A 25,313-nucleotide genomic window follows, 5' to 3' on the forward strand; every position below is an offset into this window, starting at 1 on the left:
TAAACTGTGGAAAATTCTGAAAGAGATGGGAATACCAGACCACCTGATCTGCCTCTTGAGAAACGTGGATGCAGGTCAGGAAGAAACAGTTAGAACTGGACATGGAACAACAGACTGGTTCCAAATAGGAAAAGGAGTACGTCAAGGCTGTATATTGTCACCCTGCTTTTTTAACTTATATGCAGAGTATATCATGAGAAATGCTGGACTGAAAGAAGCACAAGCTGGAATCAAGATTGCCTAGGGAAATATCAATAACCTCAGATATGCAGATGATACCACCCTTATGGCAGAAAGTGAAGAGGAACTAAAAAGCCTCTTGACGAAAGTGAAAGAAGAGAGTGAAAAAGTTGGCTTAAAGCTCGACATTCAGAAAACGAAGATCATGGCATCCAGTCCCATCACTTCATGGGAAATAGATGGGGAAACAGTGGAAACAGTGTCAGACTTTATTTTTCTGGGCTCCAAAATCACTGCAGATGGTGACTGCAGCCATGAAATCAAAAGACGCTTATTCCTTGGAAGGAAAGTTATGACCAACCTAGATAGCATATTCAAAAGCAGAGACATTATTTTGCCAACAAAGGTCCGTCTAGTCAAGGCTATGGTTTTTCCTGTGGTCATGTATAGATGTGAGAGTTGGACTGTGAAGAAGGCTGAGCACTGAAGAATTGATGCTTTTGAACTGTGGTGTTGGAGGAAGACTCTTGAGAGTCTCTTGGACTGCAAGGAGATCCAACCAGTCCATTCTGAAGGAGATCAGCCCTGGGATTTCTTTGGAAGGAATGATGTTAAAGCTGAAACTCCAGTACTTTGGCCACCTCGTGCGAAGAGTTGACTCATTGGAAAAGACTCTGATGCTGGGAGGGATTGGGGGCAGGAGGAGACGGGGACGACAGAGGATGAGATGGCTGGATGGCATCACTGACTCGATGGACGTGAGTCTGAGTGAACTCCAGGAGTTGGTGATGGACAGGGAGGCCTGGAGTGCTGCAATTCATGGGGTCGCAAAGAGTCGGACACGACTGAGCGACTGAACTGAACTGAACTGAAATTCCGCTAATGTTAAGATCTCATATGACCACAGTACAATGATCAAAATCAGGAAATTAACACTGATTCAATGCTATTACCTAATCTACTGGTCTAAATCAAATTTTACCAGTTGCCCCACTCATGTCCAGTTTCTGGTTCAGAATCCAGTTTAGGATTACCTGTGGCACCATCCCACTCATCCCCTCTAATCACTGACATTTCCTCTATCTTCCGTTGTCTTTCATGACTGACACTTGTGGATAGTTCCGGCCAGTTACCTTGTAGAATATCCCTCAGTCTTGGTTTGTCTGCTGTTTCCTCGTGATTAGATCTGATTAAACAGGTTTTGGCAAGAGCATCACATAAGTGATGCTGTGTATTTTATCAGGAGCCACTTCTGGTTGATTTTTCCCGTTACTAGTGGTGATCATTCTGATTGCCTGGGTAAGATAGATGTCTGCCAGATTGCTTTATTATAAGTTACTTTCTTTCTCTTGCACTTCAGATAACTTGTGGAAAGCATTTTTGAGACAATGCAAATATCCTATTTCTCCTCATCTTTGCCCACTACTTTTTAGCATCTATACCTGCTTCTTAACTGAAACAGTCACAGTAATGGGTTTTACCAAAGGAGTACCATGGACAGATTTGCTTTTAGGAAAGATTACTCTGAAATCTTTGGTTGTGAGAGAGTTTAGTAAAGCAAACACAGTTAAATAAAACTGTCTTGATAGTTCATGTAAGAAACGATAGGGTCCTAAATTAAGATAGTAGGAAGAGGCAAAGAGAAGATGGGGGAGACATTCCAGCTATATTTGAAATCAGAATGCACAGGGCTTATATTTTGTGCTATAGACTTAAATCCTAGAAAAATTATGAGATTAAAAAAAATAATTTTCTCTAGATTATCTCTGTATAACCACTGGGTTATTCTTTTAAGAACTAGAGTAGCTGATTTTATTAAATATATTGTAGATCTCATTAAATGAAGTTTTATAAGTTGTTGTTTCTCCTCTTGGGCAACTCTTGGACCAAATACCTTTTGTTTAACCCAGAGCCATTTCTAATCTCCAACACAGATGTGGTCATCTTTTGGTTACAGAATATGGTAAAATGTGATCTTCTCAATATCCCATCCTTTCTTTGCCCTAACAAAAAACCCAGACCAATAGGCCATAGTCATGATTTGACAGCATCAAGGAAGCATTTCTTATCAGTTTTCCAGAAAAAGAGAGAAAATATGCAAGTCAGCAAAAAAGAGATGGAGGGCAAAGGCTCAGTTCTTACCTTAAGATGCAGTGTGGAGAAGATGGCAGCTAGAGGGGCAGCGAGATGACTGAGGGCAGCGAGTTTTTTTAGCACAGCTTTGCAAGGGAGCTGAAAATCATTTTAGTTTTTCATGTCAGGGAGATTAATTGGGTTTGTAGAATTACATGAGAACTTGGGGATTAGCCTAGGCATTTAGGATAGTTTCTGGCCCCAGACCAGTTGTTGACTTGATCTAGGCAAGAGGAAATGGAATTGAGCTCAAGATTCTTCTTCCTTCAAAAGCTGTAGGGGACACACCCTGTTCTAGTCTGGAGTCCTGCTTACTGGGTTTCTGAAAATCCTTTCGTGGGTTGTGAAACAGTACTCCTTTGGCTATATTTCTGTCCGTGGTGATGTGAGTTAATTAAACTGGCAAGCAGATAATGGAGGGAATGGGTTAGATGTCCCCGGCAAGAGGTCATGATGAAATGGATCTGTGGTTGACGAGAGGAATTTCAACACAGACCCAAATTAGTTCCTAAGATAGGTCATCAAAGTTCCCCAGCTCTGCCTCACGCTTCCTTGAATCTGACTCCTGGCCTGCAAAACTCAGGCTTCAGAGGCTCTGCTGGGCATCACACAAATCAACTTAGGAAAGTGGTGATAACCACTGAGGCTCTTTTCAGGAGATACCACAGCATAGAAACCAGGTAACCTGGGCAGGGACCCAGGGCTCCAGATGGTTTCCTTGTTTATTTTTCTTACTAGTTTAATTCCCTACCACAGTTTTGAGATTTACTTCTGGCTGTGGTCTAGATAGAGAAGCAGCTAAGAAAGGAATGTTTGAATTTAAATCTAGTTTGTAGGTAAGACAATTGAAGTTTTCAGATTTTGCAAAATTATGGGTGAGTGGAGTAGAGACTAGGAGAGAAATAGCAGGCAACAAGCTGCTCCTTTTTAGTTCTACGTTCTAAAAACATTACTGATGAGTAAATCCTATCTTTTTTCCCCCGTTTGTTTTTTGTTTGGCTTTCTTTCTTTCTTTCTTTTTTTTTTTTTTGGGTCTGATACAGGCATGTATTTACTTTAGAAAATATTTCTTGACCTCTCCAGAATATTTAGGGTTAATGAAAAATTATAAGAGCGTGTCACAAACCCAGTGCGCTCTTTAAGCCTAGGGTTTACACAAAAGATTGCCACGCTCTGGCTCGGTGACCCTGACCCCATCTCCTCGACTAACCTACATACTTTGCTTCAAAACCCTAATGTGAAGAATGCGGAACTGACGAGTCCACGCATCTACAAGCTAGGACATCTTGATTAAATTAGTGTCAAGGCGGGTGGAGAGAAAGGCACAATGACACAAAGGGCGTTTTGAGGAGCCCTGTAGCGCCTGTAGAGAATGAATGTTCTCGTTAAATATGGCTCTGACCTGCAGCTCCACACATGCCAGAGACACAGCTCAATTGTCCCCAGAAGTTGGGGGGTGGGGATAGTTGGGGGGGAGAGGACAGCCTGGCATGGAAAGGCAGGAATGTGGGAAGGCCCGTTGTTGCTTTCTTTTTGCTATAACTTCAGCAAATTGATTCTTTGATCACAACCCTTGTTTCTGCAATGGATCAATAAGTACTTTCCTTTCCCCCAGATATTTGAACCTTCCCTCTGCTCCTCTCTTCTCTTCTGGATACTAAGGGAACTCCTGAAAGCACCCATTGTCTTAAGCCTCTTTCCACTCCCTTCCTTGGGGCTCCCCAGGAAGACTGCTGCCTGAACTCTTTAGCAGTGCCCCAAGACAGTGGTCACCCTTATCATTTACCCCCATCCTCATCCTGTTCATCCTGAATTCCCAAGACTGGACGAAGAACAGATGATCCATTCAGGGCTTTCACAGAGCCACTGCCTTGGTGGGAAGGCAGTAATCAGTGACCCCTTGGCTTGGTTCCATCTGCACAATGGCCAGGGTGCTTCACGAGAGGTGCGTTTGCCATTTGCCCTTTGAACTGCCAGCCATCCAAATACAGCAAGTGGACTTAAAGCACATTAAGTTTTGGATTCCCTCCTTATAACTGGAATATCCTAGCAGCTTATTTTTATGGCTAACATACATGATTCTCTTTTTAACAGATGGAATCATAACCTTTTATATATATACCCAAGGATTTTAAAACTGATGCATCAGGGATATTCTTTTGTACTATCCCTCTCTTTCTTGCTATAAAATTTCATGGCGCTTCATCCTCTCACTGTCACTTAATAAATAATTATTCGGTACTTACTATATTCAAGGCATTGTATGAGGTGAGGAAAATACAAATCTGACAAAAGAGCATTGAACAGGAGTTTGTGGGTTCAGATTATAAGTCTGCTATTTCACAGCTGTTTCCATGGACAAATAACAACTTCTCCAAGATTTAGTATCAAAAATATAGAGATAATGATAAATACCTCATAGATTAATACCCCCTCATAGATGACTACAAAGATTAAATAAGGTTATGCCTATAAATGATTAGTGTACACTAAGCACTGGGCAAATTAAGCTACAGTTAACTGTTTGTATTAACTACTAATTGCAAGATAGAGTCCAGACCCTTCAGAAACTTATGCTATAGTTGAAAGGGAAGAAGACATTTACATAAACAGCTGTAATCAAGGCATTGTAGATATGAGGTGTCCCGTAAATGGCATAGATAATAATTGCTAGAGAATGTGAGACAGGCAGTGAAGAAGGAGCTCATGTTTAGCTTGATTCTTAAAGGAAGACCTGTGAACCAACATGTATCAGCACATACTCCATTCCTGCATTTGTGATAGACATCACCGATCAACCTGGGGCTCTTCTGTTTTTCAGTTTTTAAAATTTGCTGTTTTGATATAGAAAAGTAGGTAAAATATATATGTATAATAGGTGAGTAATTATAAGCAAACATCAAGGTAAATAACCACCCAGGTCAATACATAGAACCTTATCAGCATTTCAGAAGTCCCTGCTTTGTACTCTTCCCCAGTGAGAGCTCCTTCTATTCCTCCCCACTATCCTAACTTTGTGACAATGATAATTATTATCATTGCTTTTGTTAAACTGTAGCCTCTAGGTGTTCACCGTAAAAAGCATCGTTTTGCCTGTTTCTGAACTTTACATAGTGAAACTATACTACATGCGTCCTTTTCTGTCTTGCTTCTTTTGTTTGCCACAGTTGGTGAGATTCTTCTGTGCCGTTGCATGTAGCTGTACCTTGTGTATTTTCACTGCTGTAGGGTTCCACTTTATGAATTCACCACAATTTGTTTATCCATTTCATTGTCATTGGGCATTTAGGTTGTTTTCAGTTGGGACTAATGCAGACAATACTATCAGTTCAGTTCAGGTCAGTTGCTCAGTCATGTCCGACTCTGCAACTCCATGAATCACAGCACGCCAGGCCTCCCTGTCCATCACCAACTCCCAGAGTTCACTCAGACTCACGTCCATCGAGTCAGTGATGCCATTCAGCCATCTCATCCTCTGTCGTCCCCTTCTCCTCCTGCCCCCAATCCCTCCCAGCATCAGAGTCTTTTCCAATGAGTCAAGTCTTCGCATGAGGTGGCCAAAGTACTGGAGTTTCAGCTTTAGCATCATTCCTTCCAAAGAAATCCCAGGGCTGATCTCCTTCCAAATGGACTGGCTGGATCTCCTTGCAGTCCAAGGGACTCTCAAGAGTCTTCTCCAACACCACAGTTCAAAAGCATCAATTCTTCGGCGCTCAGCCTTCTTCACAGTCCAACTCTCACATCCATACATGACCACAGGAAAAACCATAGCCTTGACTAGACGGACCTTTGTTGGCAAAGTAATGTCTCTGCTTTTGAATATGCTATCTAGGTTGGACATAGCTTTCCTTCCAAGGAGTAAGCATTTTTTTATTTAGTGAACAATTAAGTTTGTGCCTACTAGGGTGTGTACCTAATAGAGGAGCTTCTGGTTTAAAAATTGGCGTATCTTCCTTTTTATATAATGCTAAACTCACCCACTCCAGTACTCTTGCCTGGAAAATCCCATGGATGGAGGAGCATGGTAGGCTGCAGTCCACAGGGTCGCGAAGAGTCGGACATGACTGAGCAACTTCACTTTCACTTTCAAACTATTTCCCAAAGTCAGTTCAGTTCAGTTCAGTCACTCAGTTCATTTCAGTTCAGTTCAGTCGCTCAGTCGTGTCCAATTCTTTGCAACCCCATGAATCACAGCACGCCAGGCTCCCTGTCCATCACAAACTCCCGGAGTTCACTCATACTCATGTCCATTAAGTCAGTGATGCCATCCAGCCATCTCATCCTCTGTTGTCCCCGTCTCCTCCTGCCCCCAATCCCTCCCAGCATCAGAGTCTTTTCCAATGAGTCAGCTCTTAGCATGAAGTGGCCAAAGTACTGGAGTTTCAGCTTTAGCATCATTCCCTCCAAAGAAGTCCCAGGGCTGATCTCCTTCAGAATGGACTGGCTGGATCTCCTTGCAGTCCAAGGGACTCTCAAGAGTCTTCTCCAACACCACAGTCCAAAAGCATCAATTCTTCAGCGCTCAGCCTTCTTCACAGTCCAACTCTCACATCCATACATGACCACAGGAAAAACCATAGCCTTGACTAGACGGACCTTTGTTGGCAAAGTAGTGTCTCTGCTTTTGAATATGCTGTCTAGGTTGGTCATAACTTTCCTTCCAAGGAGTAAGTGTCTTTTAATTTCATGGCTGCAGTCACCATCTGCAGTGATTTTGGAGCCCAGAAAAATAAAGTCTGACAGTGTTTCCACTGTTTCCCCATCTATTTCCCATGAAGTGATGGGACCTCAGTCATGTCCAACTCTTTGCGACCCCATGGACTGCAGCACACCAGGATTCTTTGTCCATCACCATCTCCCAGAACTTGCTCAAACTCATGTCCATCCAGTTGGATGGTGATGCCATCCAATCATCTCATCCTCTGTCGTCCCCTTCTCCTTCTGCCCTCAATCTTTCCCAACATCAGGGTCTTTTCCAGTGGGTCAGTTCTTTGCATCAGGTGGCCAAAATATTGGAGCTTCAGCTTCAGCATCAGTCCTTCCAATGAATATTCAGGACTGATTTCCTTTAGGACTTTACCAAAGTAGTTATTAGTAATTTTCACCCCCACCAGCAATGTATAAGAGTTTCATTTTTCTGCGACCTTACTAATGTTTAGTATGGTCAGATTTTTAATTTGAGCTATAGTTTTACATTTAATTTTAGTTATTGTCTTATCAGTTTTAATTTGCTGATAGGATTATTAATTATCAGCAAATTTGCAACAATCTGATTACTATGAGTTTGAGGGCTTTTCTAGTTTGTATTGACCATTTAGATATATTGTTAAATGAAATGCCTTTTAGGAATATTAATCCTTTTATTGGTTATATGGGTAGATATTCTTCTACACTATGTTTTACTTTTTCCTGTTCATATTTTCTATTGACCAATAAAAGTTCACGATTTTAATGTACTTCCATTCGCTTTCCTATGGCTAGTGCTTTTACTGCCATATTTAAGAAAGCCTTTCATGCCCTACAGTCTTTAAGATATCCCATTGTATTGTCTTCTGATGGTCTACAGTTTTATCTTTTACTTTATAGCCTTTAAGCCATCTCCACGAAATCAGTTTTTTAAAATTCATTTATCTATTTGGCTGTGCCAGGTCTTGGGTGCAGCATGTAGGATCTTCGATCTTAGTTGTGCCACGTGGGATCTTTGGTTGCAGCATGGGAACTCTTTAGTTCCCTGACCAGGGGTCAAATGCAGGCACCCTGCATTGGGAGCACAGAGATTAGCCACTGGACCACTGTCACTTTTTATATATAATGTGAGGTACACAGTTTGATTTTTTGAAAAGTTGCCATGCAATTTACATTTCACCATTGATTGAAAATTGTATCACACGCTTACTTTATTTTAAAGTATATATATTGAAGATTTTATCCTGTACCAGATATAGTAAATGCTTTACATACAGTAAGTAGACAGGTGACATTTGAGCTCGGTGTTTAGTAAATGAAAATGCTTTCCTAACTAGAAAAGGAAAAGTAAGGAGTTCATGAGTTTGGAAGGGAAGTTAGAGTGGAAGGACAGTCCAAAAGGAAAGAAGACATTTCAGGACCAAAGAGAGAATAGAAACACGCTCACCACCTTCAGAGGGTGGTGAGTGAAAGAGTTTAGCTGAACCAGAGTATTTATGAGGAGAGAGCTTGAAACAAGGCTGAAGAGGGCCCTGAATGCCAGACCAAGGAATCTGAACTTCATTCTGAGAGTCCGTGGGAGTGAAGGGAGATTTATTCATAGGAAAATGATATAACAGAGCTCTTGTTTCAGAAAGACTGAGCCTCTAATCCAGGGGCAGAGTAATAAGGGCCCCCATGTGGTAGCTTCCCTGATAGCTCAGTTGGTAAAGAATCTGCCTACAGTGCGGGAGACCCCAGTTTGATTTCTGAGTCAGGAAGATCCGCTGGAGAAGGGATAGGCTACCCACTCCAGTATTCTTGGGCTTCCCTTGTGGCTCAGCTGGTAAAGTATCCGCCTGCAATGCAGGAGACCTGGGTTCGATCCCTGGGTTGGAAAGATCCCCTGGAGGAGGGAAAGGCTCCCCGCTCCAGTATTCTGGCCTGGAGAATTCCATGGACTATATAGCATGGGGTCGCAAAGAGTCGGACATGGCTGAGCGCCTTTCACTCTCACTACGTGGTAGCAGTAGCAGAGGGAATGAAAAGGAGACAGGTGTTACGTATACCCTAAAGGAAGGGTCAGCAGCGCGTGGCCGCTTACTGGAGACAGAATCGGAAGTCACTGATGACTTTTTTCCGTTTTTATAACTAGTGTCAGTTAAGAAGGGCCAGTGTGCTGGATAATTGGTGGAGCTATTTTCACATATGGCCCAGGAATTAGATGGCCAAGCCTTCAAGCCCCAAATGGCCCCATAGAAGACTTTGATATGTACTCAGTTTTAGAATTTCTTGGGTAGTTCCTCCCTTTCGTGGACTTAGGGTTACCAGAGAATGCCTGAGATTTAAATCTGGAGTCTCAATTACTACAACTAATTACTATGCCCTTTATATGAGGTAGATTCATCCTTCTCCTATCCTTTGATGGATTGTGGTTTTTGAAAAGCCCCTAAGGAAGTAATGAAGACCATATTTTAAACCTCAGGCTTGCTTCTCTCTTATTTTACCAGAGTATGTCGGTTACCATGTCCTGGGAAATGAAAAACTTTAAAACATAAATGTGGTAAGCCTTCACTTTCACCAGTGTCATTCTTTCTTTCATACAAAGCATACTTATTAGATATCCACCATTGCACTGGACCTGATGAAGCCTACGCATAAACATGAAGTAATGCCTGTCTTCCAAGTTTAAACTTTGAATTTGCTACTAGGACAGCTGCTGCTGCTAAGTCGCTTCAGTCGTGTCCAACTCTGTGCGACCCCATAGACGGCAGCCCACCAGGCTCCCCCGTCCCTGGGATTCTCCAGGCAAGAACACTGGAGTGGGTTGCCATTTCCTTCTCCAATGCATGAAAGTGAAAAGTGAAAGTGAAGTCACTCAGTCGTGTCCAACTCTTAGTGACCCCATGGACTGCAGTCTACCAGGCTCCTCCGTCCATGGGATTTTCCAGGCAAGAGTACTGGAGTGGGTTGCCATTGTGGTAATTCAGACCAACCCTTCTGCTTCTTTGGAGCTGCTTTTGCTAAGAGGCACCTGCTATTCTAGAAGAGAAGCCAAGCATAGCTTGTAATAATACCCTTATAGGGTTAACAGGACAAAAATTGGAATTCAGGCTAAGGAAGAGGGAGCCCTAGTAAACTTCCCCAGGCTTTGGGACCCCACAGGAATACAATTTAGAAGTAACAGTGAACCAGAAATAGACTTTAGTAGTCTCACAGGGACTGAAACCTAGCTTCAAATTATCTTAATCTCTCATTGGATTAAGTTGATCCAAGATATCTAGTGACTATATAAGAAATTTAAATCCTCTCTAGTGGAAGATGCTATCATCCTAGCCCTAATACCTCTCATTGTTTTGTATATGCACTAGTAAGAAAAGCAATAGATCTATAGGAGGTCCATATAATGGTTATCAACTTTAAATTAACTCTGTTTATGAAGTCAAATAATAACAAAAAATGGGAAAATTATAAAAAAGAATCAAACAACTCAAAATGGATCAAAAATACAAATTTAAGACCTAAAACTTTTAGAAGAAAATGTAGGCATAAAGCTTTGTGACCTGGGATTAGGTGACAGTTTTTTAGGTATGGCACCAAATACAAGCACCAAAAGGAAGACGTACAGAAATTGAAGTTCATCAAATTTTAAATTATTGTACTGCAAAGGACAGAATAAAAAAAAAAAATGAAGACAACCTATAGAATAGGAGGAAATATTTTTGAATCATATTTCTGATAAGGATCTAGTATCCAGAATATATAAAGGACTCTACAACTCAACAATAAGGAGAGAAACAGCCCAGTCTTTAAAAAGGCAAAAGGCTTACATAGACATTTCTCTAAAGAAGGAATGCACATGTCCAGGAAGCATAATGGTGCTTTGAATTGTTTGGAATATGAGTTTTATCTCAGTGTTTAAAAAAAAAAAAAGAATCAAACAGAAATTTGAGTATTGAAAAATACAGTAACTGAAATAAAGAGCTCAGTGTGAATTAAATAGCAGATTAGACAAAGCTGACTAAAGAATTAATGCATTGGAAGATAGGTTAGAAAAAAATACATACTGAAGCTGAGAATGAGAAAAGGATGGAAAATATGCCCACCACCCCCCGCAAAACAAAGAGCATAAGAGACTTGTGGGATATGATAAAGGATTATGAACCCCAAGGAAGATAAATACAAAGAAAATTACACTTAGGTGCATTATATTAAAATTGCTGAAAACTATGACATAGAGAAATCTTAAAAACAGCAAAGGAAAAAAAAACTAACATTACTTTCAAAGGAACTTCTGGCAGCTGACTTCTCAACAGAAACAATAGAAGAAAAGAGATAGCGGAATGACATACTGAAAGAGATAGCTTTCAAAAAGGAAGGGGAACTAGACAGTTTCAGACAAAAACCTCATATAACTTCTCACCAGCAGAACTTGCACTAAAAGAAATACTGAATGGTATATTTTTAGGCAGAAATAAAATGCTCTCAGATAGAAGCGTGGAGATGCAGTAAAGAGTGAGGAGAAACAAAAAGTATGTATGAGTGAGTATACACCTAAATGAATATTGACTTTAAAAAATAATTTCTTGCAGGGTTTTAAACATATGTAAAATTAATGTAAATGGAAACAATGCAATCTGTGTCTAGGCAGAAATTGGGAGATAGAGTTAAAGGAATTGTCCAGAAAGTGTTAAGAGTATTAATTTATTTTGTTGTTGTTGTTTAGTCTCTAGGTTGTGTCCAACTTTTTTGCAACCCCATGAACTGCAGCCCACCAGGCTCCTCTGTCCATGGAATTTCCCAGGCAAGAGTACTGGAGTGGGTTGCCATTTCCTTCTCCAGGGGGCCTTCCCGACCAGGCGTGTGTGTCTCATGGGGTGACATCGCCTTCTCCAGGGACCTTCCCAACCAGGGGTGTGTGTCTCCTGTGTTGGCAGGTAGATTCTTTACCCTGAGCCACCAGGGAAGCCCATTAATTTATATTAGACTTTGGCAAGTCAAGGATATATGTCATAATTTAGGGTTATCACTTAAGAAATAGTATCTCTACCAATCTAAGAGAGGGGAAAACTAGATAAATAAAAAATAGCCCCAAAATTGATAGGAAAGATTCTGGTAAGAGCAAAACTGTAGGCATACAGAACATAGCAATGGCCTCCAGGGGTGAAGGGTGGAGGAGAGCTGGACCACAAAGAGGAGGCAAGAATGAATTTTTTGGTGAGTGATAGAACTGTTCTGTGTCTTAATTGCGGCAGTTGTTACTCATTTTGCACGCTTGTAAAAAAATTTAGGATAAACCAAAAAGAGTGACTTTTACTGATTTTTTTTTTTTCCAGTGGAAGGAAAAAAGAAGATTAAAAAAATGAGAAAAAGAGAACAAATAGCATCTAGGTGGTTGGTGGATTTAAGCCTAAATGTGTCAGTAATTACAATGAGTGTAAATAGATTCATGCAAAATAAAAAATCAGATTTTAAATAAACAAAACTGAAGTATATAATTGCTTATAAAAGAAAGGATATAAGGATATAGAAAGAGTTAAAGCAAAATGATGGGAAAAGATAGCTGTGATAAAATCAGATCAGGTAGATTTTAATGCAAAAAAAGAATTATTAAAGATAAAAAAGGACATTTTGTAATAATTAAAGATTCAAGTTACCAGGAAGAAGTATATACTTAATAAGGCAACCTTAAAACATATAAATCAAAAATGGACAGAATCAAAAAGAGAGACAGACAAATCATCAACCCCAGTGGGAGGTTTAATACACCTGACTTAGTGAACGATCAAGTAACTAGACAAAAACAAACATAAAAAATCAGTAAAGATATAGGAGACTTGAAAAGACAGTGAACGAACCGGGCCTAAATGACATGTATGGGCCCTATGCCCAGCACCCACAGGCAGATAGATGTTCTTTTTGACAAATCTGGAAAATTTATAAAGCCTGAAGTAAAGAGAAAAACTGACGTGCTTAGGTGAGAAATCAGAGCTGGAGATTGGAAATCATCAGTTCCAAACTCTGTGCGTCCTCTTTCTTACAATTCACTGATTTTTCACTGGGGATGAGGCAGGGTGCCTTCCTCCAAGGATGTAGATGTTTTTAACTATCTGTGAACTGGCAGGTGTAGCTGTGAGTGTGGACACAGTGTGGACATAGACTAAGGGGTGCAGACTGCTTCTGTCAATGAGGAGACCTGTCCTCACTCAGAGCTCCATCCAGCCCCAAGGAAATGCTTCCTGATCTTCTGCCAGTGAGGACTCTGTCTCCCAGAGCTGGCTTTATGCTCCTGTCAGGTCTAACTCTGGCACCTGAAGTGTCAAGAAGATGCTCTCTTCATAAGGAAACCCCCTGCTCCCCTTTTACTCTCTGGACAGTGGGATTCTAAGGCCATTCCAGAAGTATGGGAACTACACAGATCCCTCAATGAACTGACTTTGCTGCCAGGTTCCTCTTTAAATTGTCTAATCAGCGATTGTCCCAGTGCCCCAGGCATTTCCTGTAGGGTGCTGCTGACTGTTTTGCTTCCTACCAGGCTGCCCTGCATGCCATGTTCACGCTGCCAACTTTCAGATGGGCTCTATTAACCCCTATTCTCCCAACCTCCTCCCAGTCATCTGGGAGCCACAGGGGTATTCTTCCTATCCCCCAGCTCCTGGAATTCCTTATTGTAGGCATGTGCTTACATCCACTTACCAGTCTGGCTTTTCTCCCCCTTCTTGCTGAGTTCCAACCCATTGTTTTTCCTCCAGAGTTCATTTTACAGCTGCTGAGAGATTTGTGTTCTCATGTTGCTTGTTTGCCTTTGCATGTTTTGTCCCCTGTGTACCGATCTATACAATGATGCCATGGTCATCAAGACACCATTTCTATGCCTTTAGTGTCCTGCCTGGGGGGTGGGGTGATCACTCATCTTCAACATGACCTCAAGGAGTCCTTTAGCACTGGAGATCAGGACCTAAAGACACCATTCCACTCCCACAGATCATTATCCTGAAGAGTTAAAGATGGGGATTTGCCAAGAGAAGGATCACAGTGGTGGTTTAAGAAACAAAGCCTCAGACTTGTCTCTTTCCTTTTAAGGGATATTACTTTCAGCTTATTTTCTTAGTATTCAGTGCAGTTCAGTCACTCAGTTGTGTCCAACTCTGCAACCCCACGGACTGCAGCAGGCCAGGCTTCCCTGTCCATCACCAACTCCTGGAGCTTGCTCAAACTCATCGAATTGGTGATGCCATCCAACCATTTCATCCTCTGTCATCCCCCTCTCCTGCTGCCTTCACTCTTTCCCCACATCAGGGTCTTTTCCAATGAGTTAGTTCTTCACATCAGGTGACCAAAGTATTGGAGCTTCAGCTTCAGCATCAGTCCTTCCAATGGATATTTAGGACTGATTTCCTTTAGGATTGACTGGTTGGATCTCCTTGCAGTCCAAGGGACTCTCAAGAGTCTTCTCCAACACCACAGTTCAAAAGCATCAATTCTTCAGTGCTCAGCTTTCTTCACAGTCCAACTCTCACATCCATACATGACCACTGGAAGAACCATAGCCTTGACTAGACGGACCTTTGTTGGCAAAGTAATGTCCTTGCTTAATATTACTTACTATTCTAAATTTTTACTTACTATTCTGATTTCTTAGTATTAGAATAGTCCATTCCAAGAGATTGAAACAACCATGGGAGGACATTCCGATTGCTATAGGGTTGTGTTTTATGAATACATTGTATCATTCCAAGGTCTTGGGAGAGCAGAGGGCCTTCAGTCTCCTCCTGTCCCCCGCCTCCACCCTACCCCTGCCTTAGTCCAGTGGGACTCAGCCTTGTCTGAATCAGATGTTTCCCTGACAGGAGGCTCCAGTCTGTTGTAACAGAGCACAGTAAGTATCCATGGGAGGTAGAAATTGAATCCATAGAGTTCACTGTCATAGCAAAGAATGGATTTTCTCCCAGGGCCTACTAGCGTTACTGTGGATTATTAAGTCTGACTACTCATACATTCCAGAACTTCTGGGAAAGCCTTAAGGAAATGGCTTTCAGAAACAAGTGCCCTAGAGGAGAACGCTCTTGGATTTCATTAAACCAGAATTTAGTAGTGGGCATTCTTTGTCTTCTCTGACCTAGGCAGCAGGGATTGTCCTACCTTTAGACATTTAATTTATCACCCCGACTGAACTAAGTCACAGTTGTACATCTGAGAAGGATCTTTTCTGTGTAATCTACCTAGAGAGATAGAATATAAATCTATCCTTTTTACTTTGCCTCTACAGCCACTGACCCCCATCCCCACCGATTTCTTCCTTTTTGCTGAACACCTACTCCTCTCCTGTAGGAAAATTGCTTCTTTCTTGCAGAGTTATTATTACTTTTGTTATTAGTGAAACTGGGGAGGGGAATAGATTGTGCAGCAGCAGTATAAGAAAAACCAAAAATTCTTCTTCCCTGTGGTTGATAGAGCCTCTCTATTGGAGGGATTTAGCTACAGTCCTGCCTGAGGAGTAGCTTCTGTGAAAGCATGATGTGTAAGTCTAAAATTTTATCTAATTGATTCAGCAACTGGTTATCTTACTGGCTACTGTGTGCAAAGCAGTGGGCTGGGCACCATGGAAGACAGAAATCAGGTTTAAAGTTAGAGTCTGTCTCTTTCATTAGTTTTAGGTGGTTTCATATTTTAGTAGCTTTGGGATTTTCTTAAGATTAAGTTCTTTAGATAAACAGGAATCTAATTGAGAAACCAGGTGTATTTCAAAAGGCGAATTCTGAGATGGATAATGTGGCTCAGACTGTGTCAGGCTTCTGACATTTTCTTTTAAAATATGACTCTTGTTACAGAGGGAATTTAACTATGCTCATCTACTTCTGAGTGAAGGAGAACCTGGTGAATTTTTAGTTTGTATGATGCTGAGAAACTCAAGGGATTCTTTAAAAATGAAATGTGACTGCTTTGGGGGTCACTTATACTGATGCAATATCTTTACAACTGGAAATACCTATTAGTAACTTAGAAAGGCAAATTCAAAGAAAAGTTTTGCTATGTAGTAGCAAGATTTTTTAAATCACATTTCTGTTTCTAGCAAGCTAGGTTCTAACTTGCTCTGGAGTTAGGTCAAGTGTAGAAACCTCTTGGCTAAGATAGAAAAAAAAAAATTCATCTTGAACTAGAAAACTAAGATAAGAATTCCATCTCTAGTAATGCTTTTGAGACTGGAAGAGCAGCATTCTCATAGGCTGAGACGTCAGCTTCATGTCCATCTTTCTCAATAGACTGTAAACTTTTACAGTGTTTTGTATACTGCTATGTGCGTGCATGCTCATTCGTGTCCAACTCTTTGCGACCCTCTGGACTGCAGCATGCCAGGCTCCTCTGTCCATGGGATTTTCCAGGCAAGAATACTGAAGTGGGTTGCCATTTCCTCCTCCAGGAGATCTTCCTGACCCAGGGATCAAATCCATGTCTCCTGCGTCTTCTGCGTTGGCAGGCGGATTCTTTTATCACCGAGCCACCAGGGAAGCTCAGTATACTGCTATATTTCCAGTTAAACCACAAGTTCTTGACACATAATAGATGTTCTATAAATATTTGCCAATGGATTCTTAGAGCTCACTCCTTAAAATCCAACGTTTCCCACCTTCCCAGCAGCTAGTGATTGAACCTTCTTCAAAGCATGTAACTAGCCAACTTGAGGGCCAAGTTACATAGCACTTATCTTGGTTGGTGGGCTTCTGCCACTATTTTCTTTATCAATGCCACAATTTGTGGGTCTAGTCTTTTTAAACCTGTGTATAATGACTCATTGATTAATTGTAAGATGAATTTAGTAAATTCTGACTAGCATTAAAAACTTGAAGAAAAGAGAAAAGAATAGGAAATATCAGAATGCACTGCACATAAAAAGCTATTTTTACTGTAGACACACACATATTATACTGGATTACAGTTTTTTAAATGTATTTTTAGAAATCCTGTTCTACTCTGTCTTCAGAAGGTAGAAGAACTTCAAGGTGTTTCTTTCACGGCAGCTCCTAGCCTCCCTCTCTATATGTCTTGCAATTCAGTTTATTTGTATTTTTATGCTATCATGGGCTCTCCAGAGTATCGTCAAAGCACGGCCTTGCTACAGCCACCATGTGGTATCTTAGTCAGCGAGTGAAAGCTGGGTAGAAAGTGTCCTGCCGCACAGCCACAAGTAGTGTGGCCACAGGGAAATCTAGAAGTCACTCCTGAGCTCTGACCAGATCCCCCCACCCTGCACGCTCACGGCCGCATCCTGCACCACCGATTTTGATGGGCTGAGTCAGGTTGGGGCGAGGCTGGACACAGTGCCCACTGTCACCCAGCGCTGGCCCTGCCGCTGCTTTTAGCCCGGTCCTCCCCCAAAAAACATTTCAGGCATAGCTCTAGCTCTTGAAATTTGGCCACTTTGAAGTAGTGAGCCCCAGTGCCCCTGAAACCGTCACTGTCCATCTGGTGACACTTCTCTTGCTGCCAGAGCTTTGTATAGGGTTCATGTCTCTTTCCTCTGAAATCTGTTCATGGAAATTCAGTTTCACATTTTTTTAACAGTCAGTCTCAGAAGTATCTTTTGGGTAGGGAGGAGGGTAGCCCTGTTGGAGGGAGCTATATGCCCTTGAAAATTCGATTCTTTCTTGGAAATCTGCTGACACAAGCTAATCGGCGAAGAACTAAATGACCCTACTGTTTCTACCTGCTGACAGGCTCAGCCTTGAGACGGAGCTGAAATTAGCTCTCACCACATGGCAGAGACATGCCTTCCTCTTTTTCTCTTTCATACAAATAAGGGGTAATTTGGTGCCTGTCAAATAATAGAGCTTTGTAGTATAGGTTGAGAGCCAGTAAGCCGCAGCCCCTCCTCCCCAGCTCGCCAAGCCACGTGGGTGCTGAGTAAGTACATAGAGAGTCAGGTAACCTCCCTGATGAGGACTGGTTTGAAAACCCTTTCCTAATCAGTGTTCTTTGGGAGGTGCTCACACAAGGCCCATCCCAGCTAAGGGACATATATTGCTCCAAAGCTAAGGGACCAGTGTCCCACCAGCCCAGCCCATGTTTCCTTATATTTCTGCTGCTGTATCCTTGCTGTGGGTGAGGAGCTTTCAGAACTTGCTGGTCTTGGGGAAACGAGGCTGTGTGTTTCGGTTCTGTTGTCCAGAGCTGTTATCTGTTGGAGGACTCCCTGCCCATTTTGTAAGCACACAGCTGGCAGGCCCTGTTGCAATCTCGCTGCCTTCCGATCAGCCCCGCCCCGGCAGCAGGCAGGCAGCTGATGGGGGGGCCTGGGAAACACGCGGCCAAACAGTTGTGGTGAGTGTCAAAATAAAAGCCCCCGCCTGGGCACACCAGGGCCCTCCCCCCAGAGAACCAGCATTGTTCACTGTGCCACATCTCTAGTCTAAATTTAGGCATCTTCTCTTTTTTTCCAGGCAAAGATTACTATGCAAACATTTAAGAGAAAAACTTTGCCCAAAGTCATTTTTTCCCTCGACTTCTATTTGGTTTCCTGCGATGTTTAGATGACTCATTCTCTTCCAAGAAATTTTAAAGAAAAGAGATTCAGGCTGTGTGATAACTCACAAAGCCTGCTCTGTAGGCTCTCTCTCTTCCCTGCCTCGGAGCCCCTTGCTGTTTTTCATAGGAAACGGAAAGGCCCCACAGCCTACATTGTCACGGCCTCACCAGGCCCTGTTGTTCCCAGGAATAAATGTCCCCCTTGTCTTTGGGTGGGGCCCCCTTGGAGCTTCCCCGTTCTGACAACCGCTCCGCCGCGGACGCCAGCACGGAAGCCCTTCTCAGGTCGCCGGGGCCACGCTGGCCCCCAGAGGCACACAGCTAAGGTTTCGGAAATGGAGAACGGTGGCCTTTTCTCATCTGTGAAAGGAGAGGTACAGGCTATTTCCTGCCTCTCCCCTCGAGTCAGAGTGGCTCCCGATGGTGGGGGGCTCTCTCATAACTGTAACCCGGCTGACAACACATGTGTTCTCCCCCCAGCCTGCAGCCAGAAGGAGAGTAAGTCAGGATCACTTCAGCAGCCTGTTCAAATAAACAGGGATAACAGTTGAGTCGGTCCTTTTCCAACTAATCAGTACAGGAAAGGAAACATCTGCCTGGGCTTAATTGCTGTTCTCTTGGTCATGCTTTTTCTCCCCTCCCCGTCCTATCTCCTGTGGAGGGCTAGGTTATTTAAGTCATGGGTCGGCAGCAGGGTAGAGGAATGGGAGCCTTCTCCTGGAACGTCTGCCATCGAAACACCAGGAGGTGTAGGGGAGGCTGGGAGGTGGGCAGCGGGGGCTGGCCTGGAGGCCGGAGGGCAGGGCCTTTGCCAGTGATACTCGTGGTCACTTCCTGGCCTTGTTGCTGACTCTGGGACTAGTGGTTGAGTCATTTCGCCTCACTTCACCTCCTTGGAGCCCTGCTACTTCCATGGAGCTCAGCTCTGCTCGTGATGGGAATCCTAGATGAAAGGCGTTTCCTCTTGTGGCTTCTTCCAGCGGTTGAGGGCATTGAGCGAGAGTCATTTGGGGATAGTAAATTTAAGGTTGGCAAGATACTCCTGAAGCCATCCATTTTGTAAAGCATCTTGGTCCCTGAGGAGAACCTGCTCATTATCTTCTACTCTATGGAGGAAGGCCAACCCACTGTCCACTGAAGTGGCTGGTGTTGGCATCTAATATGGACTCAAGAAGCCAGGCAAGAGATGGTGAAAAATTATAGAATGGCAGAAGTTGGAAAAGAACTTAGGAATGTTTAAGCCAAAGACTTTCATTCTTTGGAAAGAAAAACAGAAGTTGAGAGAGATGACCAGGTTGTCCAAAGGTTATCTTTGGATATGTCCAAAGATGTCTTTGTACATGTCCTAAGATGTCCAGGTTATCTTCTTGATGGTGGAGGAGCTAGAAATAGAAGAGTCTCATGATTGCTAATTCAGGACTCCGTCTATCCCTCTCCACACTACCAAGTGTAAAAATTCATGTCTGCTCACAACAAAGGTCACACATGTGTTATATTCCATAATTAATTCCATAATAGAAAAGTGGCAAAGTCTAAAAGAAAAGTGAAAATGACTGCTAAGCATGTAAGAAAAAAGTTTAGGCTCACTAGAATCAAAGGGCTACAAATTAAAAGAGGATACCATATAGAGTTTTCAAGACAAAAAAAAAGTAAAAGAACATTCTTATATGCTTCTGGTGGTATTTTAAATGGGTACAGTTTTTCCCAAGGGCAATTTAATGGTGTAAGTTAGCAGTCTTTGACTCAGCAAGGTTACTTCTAGGAGAAAATAATCAAGGTGTGTATGTAAATTATATACAAAGTAATTAAATGCAGCATCTTTTATTATAAAAATTTGTATGCAAAGTTAATGTGCAAGAGTATAGGAACTACATCAATATAATCTTATTATAATGCTATGGAAGAATAATATATAGGGGAATATTCACAGCTTATGTCTAAGTGGATAAGTTACAGTGTGTATGAAAGTGAAGTTGCTCAGTCGTGTCCGACTCTGCGACACCATGGACTGTAGCCTATCAGGCTTCTCCATCCATGGGATTTTCCAGGCAAGAGTACTGGAGTGGATTGCCATTTCCTTCTCCATCGGATCTTTCTGACCCAGGGATCAAACCCAGGTCTCCTGCATTGCAGGCAGACACTTCACCCTCTGTGCCACCAGGGAAGCCCCCTAACAGTGTGTATAATGCAATCCAAATTCCATAAACATTGTAGAGAGAAAAATGTATAACAAACCTGAAGTGGTGATTTCTTAGGAGTAGGAATTAAGGGTTGCATTTTCTTTTTTGAGATTTTCTACAGTTTTCTTATTTATTGCAATAAACGTATATATTCCTTTTATAATCAGAAAAAAAATTTTTTTAAGCCATACATCTTGAAAAAAAGCAAAATCTTAAATAATTATGTGTCTGACATGGAGGATGTCAAGAATTTATTTGCGTGGGAGCTGAGGTGTCCCAGGGAGTAGTCTTATACCACCTATTAGAAGGTTGTTGTTGGTATCTAATTTTTAGTAGGAAAGACCTAGGAGCTGGCAGAAGATTAAACAAGGGCTTTCCCTCTCAATAACCTGGTGATGCCAGTCAGTTTTATGTTTCTGCTCTCGGGGCTTTGCATAAACATTCAGTATCAAAGGCATGGCTCTTATTTCCTTCCTGCTTCCTTATTCTTTATTTCTGCCCTTCTCCCCATATAGTTAGATGCCAGCCCTGGGCAGCAGCAGCAAAGAATCTGAGAGTTACCACTGCTTAAGGTTAACCTGTTGGAAACTCTTAATGTGTATTATGAACTTCCCTTGTGCCTCAGCTGGTAGAGAATCCTCCTGCAATACAGGAGACCTGGGTTTGATCCCTGGGTTGGGAAGATCCCCTGAAGAAGGGAAAGGCTACCCACTCCAATATTCTGGCATGGAGAATTCCATGGACTACAGTCCATGGGGTCGCAAAGAGTCGGACACGACTAAGCAACTTTCACTTTCAATGTGTATTATCAGTCTCAAGTAACATTAGCAACCAGTCATGATTGACATACCACTGCCCTGGGAGTCTGGTGTTTCTACCAATAAAGCAATTAAGAGGTATAACTTCTTTTTGCTTGGAGGTTCCTATTTAGTCAGGTGCTTTGAAGTCCTTGGATATTTTATTTATATACACATGTCTGTCTCATCCTATTTCACTTCTTACTTTGCTCCACAATTGTCAGGAATGCCTGACTACAAGGATTCAAAAAAGCTTGTCCTGCCTAACTATTGCTAAGTAGGTTGTAGCTTTCAGACCTTCTCTTTGACAGCCAATTGAAAAATCAAAGTCTACAACCCATTTTCCCTCCACACGATTGCCTTTGCTAGACTCTCAAAGGGGGCGCATTTCATTTTATTAAAACTCTTTGAGTAATCCGACCATAATTTGGCCTGATCGGAGTGGTTATCTGATTTGCTGGGTTAAATAATGGGCCTTAATTGAGTCTGTGTTATTTGTGGAGTCAGTGCTGCTCTTGCCTTTGTTGTCTCCTCCTCCCTTCTGTTTCCCAGTTAACCTTCATTCTTCTTTCTTTGCAGAGTAAAGAAGTCGGCCAGCAGCTCCAAGACGATCTGATGAAGGTCCTGAATGAGCTCTACTCGGTAAATCAGCTGGGTTGCTTGGCCCTTTCACAGGCAGAGGGAAGCAGCATTTGGCAGCTTGTGGCCATAGTCACGTCAGCAACAGAGCTGAGCTGAGGTTGAGGACAGTGCATGGTCCCCACTGGGGATGACTTCACCCATCTCTTCTTGCACTCTTATTTTCAAACTGGATTGAGCCCAAAAACACTTTCTCAAAATAGGATCCCTCTTTAGTTATGCAGGCTAACTCTGGCTTCTTTGGGGGCTTAATCACCAGAGACCAGCCAAGGTCTAGGTCACCAGCACATCTGACCCACATGAATAGCAAACGAGGGACCCCGAAGCTAATAGCAAGGAACTTAGTTTACATTGCTATTGCTCTTTGAATAGTACACACCCTGTTGGAAAGGACCTGTTATTCAAAGTTTTGCGTCAGTTCTCGGATTTATCTCCTGGTTTGAGACCAGAGCGAGCGCTCTAGAGGGAAGCAGAGTCCTCAATGCTCTTCATATAAGGGACCAGTTCAAGCAGAGAGAGCTTTGCATCGACTCCCTGGGGTTTTGTAAAGGCCATACCTCAGTGACGGGCCAGGCTTTGGTGGCGAAAACACAGTCTGTTCTGAAGTGCCCGGTGCTGCAGGCACATGGTATCTGTGACTGACGCGGGTTTCTTCAGGCACAGGGAGGTGGTGGGGCTGTTTTTGTCCTAGTCATGTTTCATAATTAAAACAAACATGCACACCAAGGAAATTCCTGCTGCCGTACAGGGACTATTCCTATTGTGCAGCTAACGCCTTTCAGGGCCCCTTCTCCAGCTGGGCTGTGCCAGGCCTTTGTGTCTTTCTCCAGGGTTGCCCCATCCTGTTTTGGAGGCAAAATTAATTTCCTGTGTTTACTTGCTTATTCACTACAGTTTTTTTTTTCTTTCCTTTTTTTAATTCACAGGAAGACAGGCAGTGGCGACACGTATCACAGGCATTTGGGATCAGAGAATTCCATGTTCTTGATCCAAAAGCCGAGGTGTGGCCACGCTGCCAGGGCAACTGTTAAGCAAGTAAATAGGATAGAGTGGTCATCGGTTTTGTTTCCAGTGACGCTCAGTTTGTTTGCAGTTTCTGCTCTGTGACTCTTTTGCTCTGAAGCCAAGTAGATAGATGGTTCCCTTTGGTTCAGTTCCCAAGTCTTCATTTCTTTCAAATGAAGTTAAGCCTTTTTAAAAATAGAAGCATGTTCATGAACCATGTTCAGACTGGATGAGTTTCCTGAACCCCCTGGTCTTTTTAATGCTTTACTTCTGCTCTTTATTTTTAGAGCATCTTCTAGGCACGACGAAGAGCTATTACTCCTTTCTTCTGGCAGATAATTCACCAGGATAAAAAATGACATGTGTAGTCATTATATGAATCCTTTCATTTTCCTGTAAGCATCTTGGGTCTCTGCTGTCGCCCTTTCTAGGGAGGAGTAGGGTGGATAATCAGCAAGCCCCAAACCAATTTGAATCCAGTACGCTGTTTCTGCAGGGGACCTGGAGGCAGCAGAGGAGGAGCAGTGTGTAGGGATCTGTTAGCTTTACTCTGCATCCTGGATCTCCTAATGTACCATGATTTTTTTTTTAAATAAATAAGTGAAAAGACATAATATCAGTGTAAGAAAGAAAACCTTGGAACTCACTGCTCTGGTCTGAGGAGGGCCAAGGTGGCACTTCCAGCTGTCCTTCAGGCAGTCCAACATTGACCAGTGTTCACTGGCCACTGTGAGGCCACAGTCAACACAGAGCATAAGGTCCTCCCACTGGTGTGCAAACCAAGAATTGGCTGGGCATGGTGTCTCCTTCCATTAGGTGAGTTGGTACACACTCTTATAATCTATTTAAGGCCAGTAGACAGTAGGAAGAGAGAAATGAGCAGAGATGGAAAGTTCCAGAGAAGGCAGAACAGTCTGGTGCAGTGATTCTCAATCAGGGGGATCTTTCAGGCAAGGGGACACTTGGAAATGTCTGCAGACATTTGTGATTGCCACAACTGGAGTAGGAGGTGCTGCAAGTCAGAATGCAACTGAAATCTCATAATGTGCAGGACAGCTCCCCACAACCAAGAATTGTCTGGCCTAAAATGGTCAATAGTACCAAGATTGAAAACCCATGCTCTAATGACTAGAGTCTCCTGAATTAGGCAGCCCAGATCCTACCTGGTCTCCACCAGCTGTATGATCCTAGGGGGTACTCCTGACCTCTGTGAGCCAGATCTCCACATAGTCCATGTGCTGGTGTCTCCCATTAATCATGCTTCATGAAATATCAGACTGTAGTTAAGGGTCAGATGAGTTTGCAGATTGTTGGCCGTTAGAAAGTTCAGAGAATAGAAGTATAAGTTTTTTCTTCTGGAGCGTAGAATAAGTATAGGACTGGTCTGAGTAAGGTACCATGGCATCAGGGTGACTAACTCTCCCGGTTTGCCTGGGACTGAAGCCTTTCCCAGGACATGAGACTTTCAGTGCTGAGCCTAGGAAAGTCCTGAGTAAGCCAGGGTGATTGTCACCTACATGACAGTGGCTTCAAGCAGGAGCTTGGGGCTTTTGTATGCTGGCTCCAGGAGATACTTGTTGTACACGTTCTCTCTGCCTGTCTCTCTCCCCCTCAGAGGAGTTAAGAAGAAAACCAGGAAGGACTTTTTGTAAGGAACTTTGCCCTCGTTTGATCTTCGGAAAAGCAGTCCAAGTTATTTGCAAGCATGGGACGAACGAAACCAAGGATGTAAAGGAACCCAGCATATTCAGTGCTCCTGTTTCCTTGTATCTGTCCTTAATGCCCACAAATACCTCTTTTGGGGAGACTGATTACCTTTGGGTTGAGAATTTAGATATTTTTGAATCTTGGTAATCTAAGGGGCAGGACCCAGGTGTTCCCAAATAAAGATGCCTCTGGGCAACAGGCCCAGATGCTCACCATCAGTGGCCAGCTGCCTTTCTGCACCTTCCTCTTTTCTGCCTGAAGGGCCTTTGATTTTCCTGACTTGGCACTCTGTGCCAGAGGCCGCTTGCCACAGCTGCTCTCAGAGAGCAATCCCAGGGCGCATTCTCCTCCACGTGCTCTTTACCCCCTAACGGACTGGCTGGTTTGTAGGCCACGGTATCAGTGGTTTTCATTTTCTGACTGATGAATCAGGAATGCCTTTGAAGTCAGAGCACACTGCTTCCCAAAGAACTCCAGAATTCTC

The 25,313-nt window shown here is 42.8% G+C and overlaps 1 protein-coding gene across 11 annotated transcripts in view; it reads left to right on the forward strand.

Moving 5' to 3' along the window:
• The window catches only part of SRGAP2 (SLIT-ROBO Rho GTPase activating protein 2), a 253,962-nt gene that overhangs the window by 153,092 nt on the left and 75,557 nt on the right, over positions 1-25,313 (forward strand). For all 11 annotated transcript variants that reach the window (XM_055581776.1, XM_055581777.1, XM_055581767.1 and 8 more), the window contains one exon: positions 22,058-22,120. In XM_055581776.1, coding sequence (XP_055437751.1) covers positions 22,058-22,120 — 63 coding nt within the window. The remainder of the gene's footprint in view (positions 1-22,057; positions 22,121-25,313) is intronic.

The sequence above is a fragment of the Bubalus kerabau genome, chromosome 5, assembly GCF_029407905.1.
Source record: "Bubalus kerabau isolate K-KA32 ecotype Philippines breed swamp buffalo chromosome 5, PCC_UOA_SB_1v2, whole genome shotgun sequence".
Taxonomy (NCBI): domain Eukaryota; kingdom Metazoa; phylum Chordata; class Mammalia; order Artiodactyla; family Bovidae; genus Bubalus; species Bubalus kerabau.